At 44.4% G+C, this 17,336-nt stretch overlaps 1 protein-coding gene across 1 annotated transcript in view; it reads left to right on the top strand.

Moving 5' to 3' along the window:
* The first annotated feature begins 3,512 nt into the window (after nucleotides 1–3,512).
* Nucleotides 3,513–17,336, top strand: part of RET (ret proto-oncogene) — a 31,198-nt gene continuing 17,374 nt past the window's right edge. Inside the window, exons 1-6 of the mRNA XM_006902740.1 lie at nucleotides 3,513–3,630; nucleotides 8,450–8,713; nucleotides 10,616–10,903; nucleotides 12,007–12,245; nucleotides 13,100–13,295; nucleotides 14,727–14,926. Coding sequence (XP_006902802.1) covers nucleotides 3,513–3,630; nucleotides 8,450–8,713; nucleotides 10,616–10,903; nucleotides 12,007–12,245; nucleotides 13,100–13,295; nucleotides 14,727–14,926 — 1,305 coding nt within the window. The remainder of the gene's footprint in view (nucleotides 3,631–8,449; nucleotides 8,714–10,615; nucleotides 10,904–12,006; nucleotides 12,246–13,099; nucleotides 13,296–14,726; nucleotides 14,927–17,336) is intronic.

The following is a 17,336-nucleotide window of genomic DNA, read 5'->3' as shown; positions in this document are numbered from 1 at the left end:
CAAGGAGAGACTTGGTTTTACTCTCTCCAAGACAGACTGATTTGTTTTCTTGGCAGTCCATGGTATGTTCAAGACTCTTCTCCAGCATTACAACCCGAAGGCATCTATTTTTCTTCTTCTGTCATCCTTAGTCATTGTACAACCTCTATAAGAAAGGAAATTGTGGCCCAGGCTCTGGAACATGACCAGCGTCAGTGGGATGCTGAGCACCGCGTAGAACATGCAGAAGGCCTTGCCCGCGTCGGTGCCTGGGGCGGCGTGTCCATAGCCTGGAGGGGTGGAAAGAGAAGAAAGGGGGGGGCCAATAAAAACAACCCCAAAACAAGTGAAGTTCTTCTGACTGAAGGGAAACAACGCCATCTGGAAACGTGGGTCGTCAGGGAAGAATGGAGCACGTGAAAGTGCTAAACAGTCTCCAGCTGGACTTTCCAACGGAGAGCCCCAGGAGGAAGTGGAGAGAAGTGAGAGGACTGAGGTCCCTGGGCTTGGCTGCATTTCTGGCTCTCTGTTAGCTGACCCTCAACAAGTATCCCACCCAGCCAGTGGCTCTTGGCATGGTAATTTCTCACCACGGATGCCAGTCCTGGGATTCCCACACTTGACTGTTCCTTTCCCTGAATTTTGTCTCTTCCGTTTTCTGATTGTCCATCCCAGGGTGCTCTCCACAGTGAAGACCCTGACTGATTCACCACCTGTACAGAGGGTCTGCTCATGGCTGCACCAGTTCCGTGATACATCTTCAAGGATATGAACATGTACGGCTAAGCACAAGTGATAACAGTGCATCTAAATTCCAAAATCAATCTCCACATTAGTCTACGTGTTTCCTATTGCCAAAGGGCCCTTTAGAGTAGTGAGAGATCTTCACCCTGAAACCTACAGCGTCCCTTTTCAGCAGGAAGTAGCTAAGAGAATACACTGTCCCCTTTTCATTATGAATCAGGGTGAAATCTGTCTCAGGGAGGAGTGATAGGGACTGGCAAAGGACACACTGACAAAGGAGATTAATCAGAACTGGCTTTGACAAGCACTGTGACAATGGGACAATTAAAACAAACCTTCAAGGAATATTCAACCTGAATCTTTCTGATCATATGGAGATTTTTGAAAGTATTTCTTTGAGTTTATTTTGTTTTGTTTGTGCATAAAGGATGCTCATCTAGATGATAACATAATTATGATAAAAACAAAAGGGAAATATGGGGCGCCAATACTAAATCTTTGTAATAAACTGAATCCATTTAAATAAAAAAAATTAAATTAAAAAAAGAAAGGAAATTGTAGGGACAAAAGCAGAAATCAATGAGATAGAAAACGGAAAAAAAATGAAGAAAAAAAACAAAACATCAACAAGACCAGAATCTGGTTTTTCAAAAGTGTCAATAAAATTGACAAACCATTAGCAAACTTAGAAAAAGGAAAAAAAAAATGAGAAGACACAAATAACTTGATTAAGTAATGATAGAGGTGACATCACAACAGAACCAGAGGTAATGATTAATAATATCAGAATATTATGAAAAGCTTTAAATTTGAAAACCATTAGGAAAGGGCAAATTCCTTGAATCTCATGCTCTACCCAGATTGGCACAGATAGATGTAGAAAACTTGAACAGACCCATCACAAAAGAAGAAATTGAGCAGGTTATAAAAAGACTTCCCTCACAAAAAAACCCCAAAAAACAAAAAACCTGGACAAGATGGCTTCATGGCTGAATTCTACAAAATATGCAGAGAAGATTTATTATCAATTCTACTGAAATTATTTTTCAAAAAAAATTAAAAGAAGAAACTCTACCAGAGTCATTCTATGCCGCTAACATAATCCTAATACCAAAACCAGGGAAAGTTATAGCCCCAAAATAAAAATATGGTCCAATATCTCTCATGAATATAGATGCAAAATCCTTAACAAAATTTTGGACAATAAAATCCAAAGCACTTAAAAGTATAATTCATCATGACCAAGTGGGATTCCTAGCAGGTATGCAAGAGTGGTTCAAATTAAAAGCAATCAACATTATTCATCATGTTAACCAAGCAAAGAACAAGAACCACAAGATCCTATCAATTAATGCAGAAAAGGCCTTTGAAAAAATTCAGCACCCCTTCCTGATTAAAACATTCAATAAAATGGGAATAGAAGAGCATTTCCCCAACATAAAGTATACACGCAAAACCAAGAGCCACTAATATTCTCAATGGAAAAAGACTAAAAACATTTTCCTTGAGAACAGAGACCAGACAAGGATGTCCATATTCATTACTCCTATTCAATATTGCATTGGAAGTACTTGGCAGGGCAATACAGCAATGTTGTTATTGTTGTTGATTGACTTCAAGTCTATCACGACTCATAGAGACCTTATGAACAAAGACCTGAAGCCCTTCTACAACTGTCAACATTTATCAAAGTTCATAGTTTCTGGAGGCAAGTTGTTTAGGAAGTGGATGCCACTCCTACTTCCAAAATATAGAAGGAAATGAAAAGCAGCCAGATCATCAAAGAGTTGGCTAAACTTTCACAATATATAGATGATTTGAAAGTGTATGCAGAAAATCACAAGGACTAAAAAAAAAAACAAAAAAAAACCCAACCAAACAAACAAAAAAAAACAACCCTGTTAGAGCTAATGCACCAATTTAGTAGAGTGACAAGACACAAGATCAACATACAAAAATCAGTGGGATTCCACTACGATAACAGAAAACACAGAGAAGGAAACCAGTTATTATTAATGAATCTTGGTTGCATGTTCAATCAATTTCAAATTGCAAAATGTAGCCTTAATCTATTTTCTCTTCTTCTGCTTTAGTTGATGTGTATATTTGAATGTTAGTGATATTAACCTCACATGGATAGGCTATTATCCTGTAACTCACAACATTGTACTTCAGGATGGATCTAGAAATGGTCTTTTTTATTATGAATGTACACTTATTTTTCTTCATATTTTTCCATTTCCAGCGTAATAGATCATATATATGATTGTCTGATTCAGAGTGGCCCATGCCAATCCATCTCAGCTGACTAATGTCTAGTACATAAATCTTCCTATGTTTCATTTCTTTTTTACTAATGCCCAAATTTTCTACATTCATACTTTGTACGTTCCATGTTTCAATGTGACTGTTTGTAGCTATTTATCCTCATTTTTCTGTTTCCCAACATGAGGGCTCAACCTTCAATGCTCTAATAGGCTAGATGTGCTCTATTGTTCTTATGCTTTTGAAGGCCTATTCTTTCACAAGTGGACAGCCAACCTTTGTTCATAGTCTGTCTTAATTTGGGATCTTCACTTTAGTACAGCATCTGATAGATAAGTGCTGTACCTGAAAGAATAATTATAGATAATCAAACATATACAAATATAAGCTGTTAAGAGCAGCAACATGTACAGACACTTTTCCAGTACAAAAACTGACAGATAAATTCTGCCTTAGTCTTCCTCCATTCTCCCCCCACCCTTTGAGGAGCTGTGATATGAGGGCTCTAACTAACCCCTAATATGATGGCTCAGGCTCTAGTCACTCCTGTCTGTTATCTGAGTGCCTCCCAGCAAAAATGGTACTCTGGACCCCCAGGCCCAGCTTTCCAGTACGTGTCTGAGTACTGCCACTCCCAGCCAGGCTCGTTGGCATGCCAAGTATTAGCTATTAGAGACATACCATTAAAAAGTGTGATACCATCTCACGTCAACAAAAATAGCAGTGTTCAATAAGACTCAAGCAACATATTCTGGCAAGACTGTAGAGAATTTTAACTGTCATGAACTGTTGGAGGGAATGTAAAATGGTACAATTACTATAGAAAGGGTTTGGAAGCTTTCTTAGAAAGTTGGGAATAGAGCTGGAACATAAACTGACATACTCATATCCATGTTTATTGCAGATTATTTACAATAGCACAGTTGGAAGCAACTCATATGTCCATCAATGGCTAAGAAACTGTGGCACATTCACACAATGGAGTATATTGCACCACTAAAAACTGACCAAGAATTCATTAAATACTGCACATAGAACAAATTAAGGAGAGTGAATTATAAGTTGCAAAACAACAATTATGGTATTAAGACTTCCAATACAAAAAGCTGAGGTAAGGTTTACACAAGAATAGAATCAGTCTTAGAGAGTTAACAGGGATGACAAGAGAGGGGAGAAGGGAATAAAAATTAGCAGATATATAAGTTGAGTGAACTGAATGGCTCCAGTAAGGGCTCATGAAACATTGTAAACAATGTTATAATGCAAAATATCTGTGAATGATTGATTGAAAACCAATATGATTTGTAAACTTTCACTCAAAAAAAAAAGATGAAGACAACAGCAAAGTACTAGAGACTGAGTCTCATTATTACTACTTCTTTATTCCTTTTTCTAGCAGTCCATAATATATTAAATATTCTTTCCCTACTTGCTGAAAGGAAAAGCACTCTGGCTGCACAAGACTGGTTTCAGATTTTTTGTTCATAATGTCACTATGAGTCATACTCGAAGCGATGGCACCTCACAACAACAACAACTTGCTGAAAATGAGAAGGACTTGAAGCACTTGTTGCAGGAGATGAAAGTATACAGTCTTTAATATGGATTGTGTCTCAGTATCAAGAAAACAAAGTTTCTTAACCACTGGACCACTGGACCACCGGGCAGGGTCATGATGGGTAGAGAGGAGACTGAAATTGTCAACAAATTCATCTTTCTTAGATCCACAATTAACACCCTTGGTACCAGCAGGAAATAAGGAGACACATTTCACTGGGAAAATCTGCAGTTAGGGACCTTTCCAAATTATTGAGGAGTAGTTTTATGAGTTTCGGGCCATAGTCTTTCCAATTACTAGCTACGTTTCTGAGACTTGGACAATGAATAAAGATGACAGAAAAAGAATTGACGCCTTCAAGCTGTGGTATTGGAGAAGAGCACTAACCATGCCATGGACGGCCAAAAGAACGAACAGATGTGTCTTGGAGAGGGTGCAGCCAGAGTGCAAGAATGACGAGGCTTCACCTCACATACTTTGGACATGTTGCTTGGCGGTGCCATTCCTTTGAGAAGGAAATTATATTGGGAAGAGTGGAGGGTTGGCAAAGGAGAGGAAGACCATCAACTAGGTGGATTGATATGATGACTGCTGCAATGAGCTCTTGTGTGTCAGGAAGTCTAAGGATGGCATAGGATAGAACAGGGTTCAGATCTTTTGTTCATAGGGTCACTATGAGTCATGCTCGACTCAATGGCATGTAACAACAAAATCATCATTCAATGGCATTAATTCTTCGTTCTCTAGGTATTGCCTCTCCTGATAACATACCCAAAATATGTGAGATGAAGTCTGAATATCTTTGCTTCTTAGAAACATTCTGTCTACACTTCTTTCAGTTTTACTTGTCCTTTTAGCAGTCCATGGTATATTCAATATTTTTCATTAACATCACCCTTCAGATGCATCAATTATTCATCAGTCTTTCTAACTCATTGTCCAACTTTCACAAAGCTAAGTTGTTGTTGTTTTTGGTGGTGGTGTGTGCCATCAAGTAGCAACCCTATGTACAATAGCTCTGAAACTTATTCTATGCTGAACCAGTCTCACTGTTGCTGACACACCTATCTCAATATCCCAGTTACTGTGTAAATGCATCTCATCCTGGGTCTTACTGTCTTGTTTTGTCCCTCCACCTTTCCAAGTATGATGTCTTTCTCCAAGGACTGGTCCCTCCTGGCCACATTCCCAATGTGAGACAGCACTTCAAAACCCTTGTCACCAATGAGCAGCTTGGTTTCACCCTTTCCAAGACAGACTTATTTGTACTTTTGGCAGACCATGGTATGTTCAAGACTCTTTTCCAGCACCACAACTCAATTCTTCTTCTGTAATCCTCAGTCATTGTCCAGTTCTCTGATGCACAAGCAAGTAATTGTGAAGACCATTACCTAAATTAGGTGCTTCTTGGTCTCTAGACTGACATATTACCCTTTAGTACTTTAGAGCAGTCCCTGACAGCAGATTTCCCTAGTGCAATTCGTCTTTTGATTTCCTGACTGCTGGTGCCAAGAGTGTTGATTGTGGAGCCTATCGAGTATATATTGTTGCTGTTGTTGTTAGGCGCTATCAAGTCTAGTATGACTCACAGCGACCCTATGAACAAAAGATCTAAACCCTGTTCCATCCTGTACCATTTTCACACTTCGTGACACATTAGAACCCATTACAGCAATGACCATGTCAATCCACTTGGTTGAGGGTCCTCCATCCTCCTCTCTTTTGCCAACCCTCCACCTTCCCCAGCATCATGTTCCTCTCCGAGGAATAGCCCCTCTAGCAGCATTCCCAAAATATGTGAGGCAAAGCCTCATCATTCTTGCCTCCAGAGAACACGCTAGCGGTACCCTCTCCAAGACATATCTGTTCTTTCTTTTGTCCGTCCTTGGGATGCTCAGTGCTCTTCTCTAACACCAATGCTCTTCTCTAACATCAATCCTTTATCTGTTATCCTCATTCACTGTCCAGTTCTCAGATGCATAGCAAATGATCAGAAGGAATATGGCCTGAATCAGACACACTTTCATCCTCAAACTGACATCATTACTCCTCAATAATTTGAAGAGGTTCCTAACGGCAGATTTTCCCAGTGCAAGGCATCTCCTTATTTCCTGACTGCTAGGACTTGCTTATGGATCCAAGCAAGATGAAGCTGTTGAGAGTTTCAGTCTCCTCTCCATCAATCAGATGTTGCCTATCTGTCCAGTGGTAAGAATGGAAAACAGAAGAAGAAAGGTGTTGCATTCATAGTTGAAAAGTCAATTTCAAGTTCTATCCTGAAATACAATTACTGTGAGTGATAGGCTAATATCCACACACATAAAAAGAAAACCCATTAACATGACTATTATTCAAATATACACTCCTACATCTGGAGCCAAAGAGAAAGAAATTGAGAATTTTTACAAAATCTTGAAGTCTGAATTTGACTGAATATTCAGTTAAGATGTGTTATGATAATTGGTAACTGGAATACACAAGTGGGAAACAATGAAGAAGAAATAAATAGTAATTAGAAAATATTGGCTTGGTGATAAAAAGTATCAAGCATATGAAGCACCTGAAAATACCATTGTCAAAAGTCCTTAAAGTGATAGCCTTGATCTTTCACACTTTAAAGTACTCCTTGGCAGCAAATTTCCCCAGTGTAATATATATTCTGATTTTTCCCCCCTTCCAAAGTCATTGATTGTGGAGTCGGGTAAAATGGAGTCATTGTGTGAATGTACCACAATTCCTCAATCCATTTGGTTGTGGTTGAACATTTGGGCTGTTTCAATTTTCTTGCGATGAACACTGGTGTACAAATCTCCATTTGTGTCTCAGTTTTGATTTCCTTGGGGTATATTCTTAGTAGTGGAATAGCTGGTTCACATGGATTGAGAAATCGCTGTACATTCACACAATAGAATACTATTCATCACTCAGGAGCAATGATTTTGAAAAAAAAATACTATGTAACTTGGGAGAGGCTGGAAAGCATTATGCTGAGTAAACTAATGCAGTCTCATAAGGACAAATACTGCATAGGGCCATTATTGTAAAAAAATAGAAGGATAACTAGTAAAACGTGTACAGGAACTCAAGAGGAAGAAGGAAGGAGTGGAGGGGTGAGGATAGGTAAGGGTGAAACCACAGAGCTGCACAGTGTGGTTGGTGAAGGGACGGAGGGAAGCAAATGAGCAGGATTTGGGTGGAAAGACAAGGTAATGATGAGCAAGGTACAATGGTGATTAATTTTATAAAACATAAGACATGAGAATGCTTGCATGGAAAAGCAATGTGAATGAAGAATAGTGTGAAACACAATGTCTATAAACTTTGTGAGTAAACCAATTTAAAAATAATGTGAAGTTAAGAAAATGGAATCATTGACAACTTTAACCTTTTCTTCTCCTCATAATGTTGTTTATAGATCCAGCTGTGAGGATATTTGTTTTATGTTAAGATGCAATTCATACCGAAGACTGGTCTTACATCTTCATCAGTCAGTTCAAGTCTTTGTTTTCAGCAAGCAAGGCAGGTTTTGTCATATTGCAGGTTGTTGATGAGCCTTCCTCCAATCTTAAAGCTGTACTCTTCTTCACCTTGTTGTTGTTGTTAAGTGCTGTCAAGTCATAGGCGACTCATAGCAACCCTATGAATGAAAGTCCCCAACAGTTGCTTGCCTTTCATCCTTTTTCCATCTTCTTCACGTAGTCCAGTAATTATTTCTTGGGACTAGAATTATTAATTTTTAATCTAGGAATGAGGCTTTGCTGTACTGTGATGTTAGCTTCTGCGGGAATGGTGGTCTGGACAAGAGGTTTTCCTGGGTGCTGGCCTCTCCCAAAGGACTCAGTGTGGCTCCAGGCAGGACAGTGTCCTCATCTGTCAATCTTCATTCTTTTTCTGCCTCTGCAGCCCCTTTAGGCCTCTACTTTTCAAGGGACAGCTACTGGGAGAAACTCTATGTGGACCAGCCCGCTGGCACACCCCTTCTCTATGTCCACACACTTCAGGACTTGCCTGGTGAGGTGCCTAGCTTCCGCCTAGGTCAATACCTCTATGGTGCCTACCGCTCACGACTTCATGGGAATGAATGGATCCGCATCCAAGAGGACAAGGGCCTGCTTTACCTGAACCAGAGCCTGGACCAGAGTACTTGGGAGAAGTTGAACTCCCGCAGTGAGTGAATGACCCTGTAACTCACCTCCTCACTCCATCCCACACCATCCTTGATCTTTCCACCCCATTCTAATTTCTTCACACTGCCCCTTATGCCCACCCTTACCTTTTTGCCTCCTTTCTGTGTCTCATTCATTCCCATTCCCAAATCCATGGGAATCATCGCAGCCCATTTTTAGTATTTCCACTATAAGACCCACATGTGAAGTTCACCCTGCCAGTATTTAGCATGTGAGGGTCCAGGATGAGTCTGGGAGCTACTGCTGATCCTTGGATGTCTCAGGATTTAGGGAATTTTTGAGGACCATGTGCATAATTGGAGGATGCTCTTTAAGCTAGATTCAGAGGCCTTTTTAGGTTTGGTTAATAACAGTTTAGAGGTTGTGAGAGTGAAGTTGAGAAGCGCTAGGAAAATGCTAGGGTTTTAATTTAGGAAGTGATCATGAACAATCTTACAAAGCAGAAGTTTGCCTAGATAGCCTGTGTTCACAGCCATAGCAGCATATGTGTGGAGCCTGGCTGGGACTTGGCCAGGTTAAGATGCCCAGGGAGGAAAGAAAAGAAGACCATGGGAGAGTTCAGCTGGAATCCAAACCATGGCTCCAGGCTGCGCATCATCTTCTACCTTCTGTGCATCTGAACCTAATGAGATTGCTGCCACCTCTCATAACTCTCATACCAGTTCTAAAATGAGAGGCTGGTGGCTGCTATTAACATAGGGAAGTGACCTGCTTGCTTAGGCAGAGCACTGTTTCCTGTGCAGAATAATGTCAGGAATATAAAGTGGGAATTTTCTAGGGAGGGGTAACTCTCTCTGCACAAAGGCCTCTGGGAAGCAAACCAAAAGGTGAGTCTCTGAGCTCAGTGCTCCTTAGTCCCTCAAAGTCCCCCCAATGAGCCTCCAGTAGGAAGAGATCTGTGTAAGCTTTATGGAAGAAAAGTGCATAGTTCTGCGTTAATGGAAGCTCTCTTCCATTACTGTGACATGAGAGAGGTGTCTGTCACGGCCCAGTCAGGAGAGACGAACCAGTGGCTCTGCAGGAGAAAGAGGGACTCCCACAGTAGAAGGTCAGCTATGAGTCTGTAACAAGTTGATTGCAATGAGTTGGGGTTTTTGTGTTTCTTCTGTTTTCATTTATTTTTTTTAAGTATAGGTGAGAAATCACACTTAATCTGAAGAGGGAACATTTGTAGAGAGAGTTACTAGTTATAAGTGGGGATTACAGTAGTGAAGCATAAACTAAGAAGAGGCAAGGGGAACACTAAAGAAGTGGAAGCAGCAAATGTGATGAGCAACACCCTGTAAGGCTGAGATAGCAGCCAAGGAAAAGCCTTCCAGTGGAGATCCAGACCACAACGGAGGGGAAGATACTGTGATGAGATATGCTAGAAACCCTCCCTCTTAGTCCTGAGGAGCTCTGTCCACAGGGTGGTGTCTCAGCAGAGCCTCTACAAAGACCACCCAAAAGTGGCAGTATGCAAGGCATCATGCATTGTAGGAGCATGCTCTAGAGAAGCTTCACATCCACAGGAAATGGGGATTTGCTCAGAGCATCTGTAGGACAGGCAGTGATGTGATGGAGTGGCAAGAGATGGGGATAAATTACACAGTGCTGAGGGCAGCCCTCTGAGTGAACAGTGACATAACGGGTAAAGCAACATGGGGACTCAAGCACAGAGCCCAGGGTGGCTTTCAAAGGAAGCTTCAGAGTGGAGTCTGAATAACCAAAGAAGATGACCAGTGGAGTACTGGTGTCCATTGACAGGGAGCATAATCTTATGACCCTGAATACTGTACTGGGGCAGCCAGCTCAGCAGAGCCCTTAGATGCCTTTGAGGACTGAGTTAAAGAGCAGTCCCCAGCCTGCACCCCATCAGATATTGTTGGCTCTTTTCCTACAGATGGCGGGTTCCCCCTGCTCACCATCCACCTCCAGGTCTTCCTCTCACCAGCATCCCTGCGTGAAGGCGAGTGCCAGTGGCCAGACTGTGCACGGGTTTACTTCTCCTTCATCAACACCTCCTTCCCTGCCTGCAGGTCCCTCAAACCTAGGGACCTGTGCTTCCCAGAGACGGGCTTGTCCTTCCGGATCCGGGAGAACAGGCCCCCTGGAACCTTTCACCAATTTCTCCTGCTGCCTGTACATTTCCATTGCCCCAATATCAGTGTGGCCTACCAGCTTCTGGGAGGTAAGTGCAGCTCACTGACTAGGGTGGTTAAGGATGGGGCCAGGAGCTGAAGTGGGTTAGAGTGGATCTGAGCAGAGATGAAGAGCATGTCACGAGCACGTGAAGTTCAAAGAGATCAGAACCAGACATCTAATGAGATGTGGACCTGCGTCCACACCCAGTGGACATCCAAGTACCTGAAGACAAAATTAACAGAAATTCTAAATGGAATCTCTAGAGCATTTGCCCACATGCCCTTCACCCTGTCTCCTTTTCCTTGGTTCTGGGTCTTGTCATCAGCACAGAATGCAGCTTTACATGTTGCCCTTTCCACTAAAATGTCCACTTTTAAATTGTGCTTAACATGTACCTTGTGCTCAAGAAGAATAGAGAAAAGCATTATGTAGTAAGGGTTTCCAGGCCGCCGTTCTGTGAAGGAGGGGCTGTCCTGGCAGATAAAGTCTATGCAGCCCCTGTGAGGGAGGCACGCCTTCTTGGGCTTGCTTTTGAGATCTTCAGCTGGCTTTGGCGGAAGGCATATTACAGTGATTGCACAGTAACTAGGGTTGCTGTATGTCTGCAGGCAAAGCAGGGCAGACCTGAGCTACATACTATGGTTGCCATCACCCCATTAGATGGCGGAGAAACTGAGGCACAGATGGGCCACGTGACAGGAGGTTGTAGAATAGGCTGGCAGTGTTGTAAATGTGTTAGCACTGTCAAGATGATGCACACATATACACTTTAATTAGCACGTGGTGCCTCCAGAATTGGGGGGGGGAAGCCAATATTATTTTAAGAACAGCTCCCCATAAAGGCCCACCTCTAAATGCTCGCTCTGCACTAGAAGCCTTTCTGAGCAGTGCTGTCCTTAACTGGTACTGGCTCTAGACCCAGGGATGCAGTTAACTCCAATTATCAGCTCATAGAGATTTGCCAAGGCCTTCGTTCCTAGTTGTTCAGTGCAGACTTTCAATAGCATGTAGTAGAACCAAGGAGGCAGGGGCAGGGCCACAAGGTCAGCACATAGGAGGGAGGAAATGTCCCAAGGACCGCCGTAGTTTGCTAATCCTTGCTGTGGCTGTCTGACCCTGGTCACTACATCTTGATCTGCTTTGTCACAGGTGAGCACCTGCCCTTTCACTGCAGCCCGGATAGCCAGGTGAGCACACGCTGGCCCCTGGACCGGGAGCAGCAGGAGAAATACCAACTGGTGGCTGCATGCGTGGTACGAGCTGGAGCTCGCGAGGAGAAAGAGATGGTACCCTTCCCGGTGACCGTTTATGATGAGGATGATTCACCACCCACCTTCTCTGATGGAGTTGACACTGCTAGCACTGTGGTGAAGTTCAAGCGAAAGGAGGTGCTTGTCTGTCCCTGCATCTGTCTACTTTTCTGGTGTCTGTCTCAACATCTGTTATTTATTCCTTGGTCTGTTCAGCTGTCCATCAAGCAATGTCCATCTGTCTGTCTAGGTGTAGCTGGCCTCCAGGCAGGGCAGGAAGAACATGTCTGCGGGTTCTTGAGCTCTCACATGGCCCAGGTGCCTGAGAGCACACCCTTCATTGTTGCATTCTTTGGAGGAGGGCCCACTGTCTGGAAAAGGTGGAGTGTGACTGCCATCTGCTGGGCCCTAGGCTGTCCTGCAGGCAGGACCCCATGGACGGCATGCTCTCTGCTTTCTTGTGGAGATCTTTCACACCCAAGGACAGGTGTGGCAGGGAGCGAGGACAGGAATTAGTCCATATTTTAAAGAAAGGGAAGGTCTGTTGAGCAGAGAGATGCTCTTAACTTTCCTGGAGACAACCTTCAGCCTGGGGCGGGGAGGGTGCTGGGAAGAGGGCACTAGCCACCGGGGCTTAGGTACTACCACTTGTATAGTTTCAGATTGACCCCTGCCCACTTAGCCCAGCTTCTTGAAGACAGAGAGAGAACTCTGTCTGTTTGGGACATGTAAGTAGAGCTCTACAACATTTGTCCAGTAAGCCTACAAAATTTTATATCTTACTTGTGTAGGCCCCTTGGGACCTCTGCCTAAATCAGTTGGTGCTGAGAGTGAGCACCCTGAGGACAAGACCATGTGCTTGGCCTCCTGTGGTGCTGTGCCAGGGAACACGCACATGCACACCTTCACAAGAGTTGGAGGCAGTGGGCAGGGGGCAGGGATGCCAAGGAGCCTCTGCCACCCATTCTGATGTGAATCTCTGTCCTCTGTAGGGCACGGTTGTGGCTGTGCTGCGGGTCTTTGATGCAGATGTGGTGCCAGCTTCTGGGGATCTTATGAAGCGATACACGAGTCAGCTCCTCCCAGGGGATGCCTGGGCACGCCAGACCTTCCGTGTGGAACACCTGCCCAACGAGACCTTGGCCCCAGCCAACGGGAACTTCGTGCGGGCCACAGTGCATGAATACAGTAAGAGGGACCACCCTGGGCTCACAGCTCCCCGAACTCACGCCCACCTAATTCACTCAGTTCTTCCTGTGTCTGCAGGATCTTATACTCTGCAGCCATCAACCTTAGACCCTGTGGGCACCACCATCCTATGTGCCCATGCTGGAAATCCTTGTGTTACCCATGGGAATCGTTCACACATGTACACACACTCACATGCATAAACACACTCACACATGTACACACACTTATAGGCATGCAATCACACCACCACCACCCATGCAAATACATGTGCCCATACTGGAGGTCACTGTGTCCCCCGTGTGTTCATGCACGGTGCACACACTCACACACATGCACACACTCACATGTGTGCACACATGTATGCACACACCCACACCACCACCACATATTTAGAAGCGTGTGCACATGTGGGAAATTACTGTCACCCATGGGAATCGTTCACACATGTACACACATGTGCACACATGTATGCACACACCCACACCACCACCACATATTTAGAAGCGTGTGCACATGTGGGAAATTACTGTCACCCATGGGAATCGTTCACACATGTACACACATGTGCACACATGTATGCACACTCATAGGCATGCACCCACACCACTACCACCCATGTAGACACCTGTGCCCTTGCTGAAAATCAGTGTGCCACCCATGGGAATTGCTCATGTATGTGCTCACATAGACACACTTACACATGTGCACACACTCATACACATTCACCCACATCCCCACCCCCATGTAGACATGTGTGTGTCCATGATGGAACTCACTGGGAATTGTTCACACCCATCAACACAGGCATGCACACATGTCCCCACCACTGATGTAAATATGTGTGTCCACACAGGAGCTCACTGTGTCACTCCATGAGAATTGTTTGCATAACACGCACCTGACTAACAGGAGTTGCGATGATTGGCCTATGCAGGCTTCCATAATGCTCTAACAAATTAACCTCCATGTGTTCACAGTGCTCATGTGCTCAATGCGTAGTTTACATAAAATGGCCTTTCTCTGCCTGCCTCATACCTGAACTCTTCTACCTGCCTGTGTGTCCTGGAAGCACTTCAGATATGAACCATTTGCACTTGGGTCCTTATTCTAGGATGCGCTTTAAGAGGAATCCAGAGGAACCCAGGTTCAAGTATGCCTTAATGGCATTCACTCACACACACACACACTCATACACGCCACTCACACTTTCATACACTCACATCTCCCACCAAGAAGGGGTTCTCTGAACTCCCAGGACAGCACAGCCGACATTTATTGAGATAGCTCTAAGTTGGCACAGCCCCAGTCTACCACCTGTCTACTATATGAGCTCAGTGTATTGATCTAGGAAAGAGCACACAGTAAATACAGACTGTGGCCCAGAGACAGCTTAGGGACTGTCACCTCCCTCTACTTTACCCACTGCAGGGCTTGTGCTCAACCGGAGCCTCTCCATCTCCGAGAACCGTGACCTGCAGCTGGCTGTGCTGGTGAACGACTCAGACTTCCAGGGCCTCGGGGACAGTGCCCTGCTCCTCTACTTCAATGTCTCTGTGCTGCCAGTCAACCTGAGTTTCCCCTGTAACTACTCCTTTGTGGTGAGCAGGAGAGCACGACGCTTTGCCCAGGTGAGTGTGTACCATTCTGCCTGGCTGAGGAAGTGGGAGAATTGGTTCCTAGTGGGTACTCTGTGCTGTCCAATTGGCCAGTTGAATCTGGACCTAGAGCACAGGGAACTGGCCCCGGCTGCTCTCCTAAACAGCCAGCTTAGTGGGCCTGGATGGGTGGAAGTGGCAGAGCTGACCTGGGCCCTGGGGCCGTCTTTTTTTGCTGTCTTCCTCCTTTGAGCATCTTTAGGACACGTTTTGCACTAATTCACAAGTGAGGCCAACACACCTAGATACCCTAACTTGGAAAGATACTCCTTAAAGGAAAAAAGATTTGTGCATTTCATTTGTGACTTCATTTATGCAAAACCAAGTCTTCATCAATGGAAACTTGCAAATGTCTGAGTATGACGGCTGCATTCTGGAGAAAAGGTGATGATGGCTTCTGTTTTTTTAGCCTCAGCAAATGTATTTCCTGGAGCACTCACTTTCTAATGTGTCACTGGAGAATAATAGAAATAGGAAAACGAAAGAGTAATAAATATTACTTTTAAAAGAGGAGCAATATGGAGGCACATTGAGTTCTTTCTAGATGGTCTTTCCCTAGCCTGGCAGTGTGCACCTCACCTAGCACCCCACATTCTCTTAATGGCTCAACCATCTTCTGAACATTGTATTTACTGACCTCACCCCCATCCTTGTGGGTAGTTCTCATGCCTGATGGTCACTTATATCCCATTCACAAGGGGCCTGTGTGTTACCCACCTTGGCCCTTTATAAAGGTCCCCAGGGATGAGTTGGGGAGCCTGGAGCTGACAAGTCAGAGTAGAAGAGCCTCCACAGAAAGACTTAGGGACAGTGGCTGCTCAGCTCCTCCCTGTGTGGGTATTGTGTGCTGTAGAGTCAAAATTGACCCACAGCTGACCCTCCAGCAGGTTTTCAGAGGCAGTTAATCCCACAGGAGGAGATTGTACATCCTCCCTCAGAGCAGCTGGTGGCCTTGAACTGCTTGCCTTGGGATTACAGCACAGCTTCTTGCCACTAGGACACCAGAGCTCCAACTCTAGTTTGCAATTATGAATAAGAACAGTGGCCTTGGGCAGTACCAGGATGAGCCAAGGAATTGGAAGGGTCCTGGCTTTGTGTTTTGAGAAGAGCTATACACCCACCTTACCAATTTTTTTCTGGTGGTGGTGAGTGAAGGCTTGGAGGAACTCCGCTTGCTTCTTCTTTGAGATGGGCTGAGCAAGGACACGCTGGACCAGCTGCAGGTCAGGGACCTCTCTCCTGAGTAATAATAAAGCTCAACGACCTGTAAAGTAGAGCCTTAGCAAGGTTGGACACTCCTGCAGTAGCAGCTAGCCTAACAGCCCCCGGAGGAAAGACTCATGTCCCGGAGGTTTCCCTGATACAAAACAACATGGGATAGATGATCATAATAGAGGATAAGTCCATGGCCAAGCTGAATAACCATCTGAGAGGCTCCAAGAAGGCCAGACCCAGCCTGGAGGCTTCATCTGGGTCTGTTGCACTCCAAATTATAGCTTTTCAGGACCTGTTCCTCCCCACTGCCAGGTCTTTCCTCAGAGACATCATCGTCCACTGTGTGACCAGGAGACCCCACCTCACACCCTCTCCCTTGTCTGTATTGAGGCTTTTGGGGGGCTTCACATTACCACAGATTGCTCCACCTTATTGTGCTGATACAGCAGCTGCAGTGAGCAGGGTGGTTGCACTAAGATGCCTGGCTCTACGGCTGGGCCTCTGACCCATCAGGCTGAAAGGACAGGTACTGAGAGCTGACAGGCTGAGACAAGAGATATGGGCAGGCTTGGAAGGCACTGCCATTTTGTTTCTATAACACTTGGGCCCTGTTATGTCCTGGGACTTTTGTACTTGTATTATCTACCCAGGACATTTTACCCAGAATTGGCTTGCTACAAGATGGAAATCTTCAAAAGACCTTTTCTCTGATCACCTTGTCTAAAATGCTCTTTGCCCAGCACTTATTACCTTTTGCATGCCAAGAGCTACTTTTTTTTTATCTACTTTTAAAAAGAGCACTGATGGTTAATTCATGGGACGGCTAACCCAAAGGTTGGCAGCCTGAACCCACCAGCCACTCTGCAGGGGAAAGATGAAACAATCTATTGCCAAAAAGATTTGCAACCTTGGAGGTTCTATGATGGCACAACTCTCCTTTGTCCTTACAGAGTTGCTACAAGTTGACATTCACTTGTCCTTACAGAGATGACATTACAAGTTGACAATGACTTTGTCCTTACAGAGTTGACAGTACAAGTTGACATTGACTTGATGGCAGTGGGTTTTTATCTGCTTTTGGAGGAGACAGTTCATCATTGGGCTGTGAGTTCCAGAAGCTCAAAGGGCTTGATCAGCTTGATCCAGCACTAAACATAAAGCTCCTTGA

The sequence above is a fragment of the Elephantulus edwardii genome, unplaced genomic scaffold, assembly GCF_000299155.1.
Source record: "Elephantulus edwardii isolate Elephantulus edwardi_28Jun2011 unplaced genomic scaffold, EleEdw1.0 scaffold00444, whole genome shotgun sequence".
NCBI lineage: Eukaryota > Metazoa > Chordata > Mammalia > Macroscelidea > Macroscelididae > Elephantulus > Elephantulus edwardii.
Note: the sequence above shows the minus strand (reverse complement) of the source record. Positions and strands in the feature narration are given on the sequence as shown.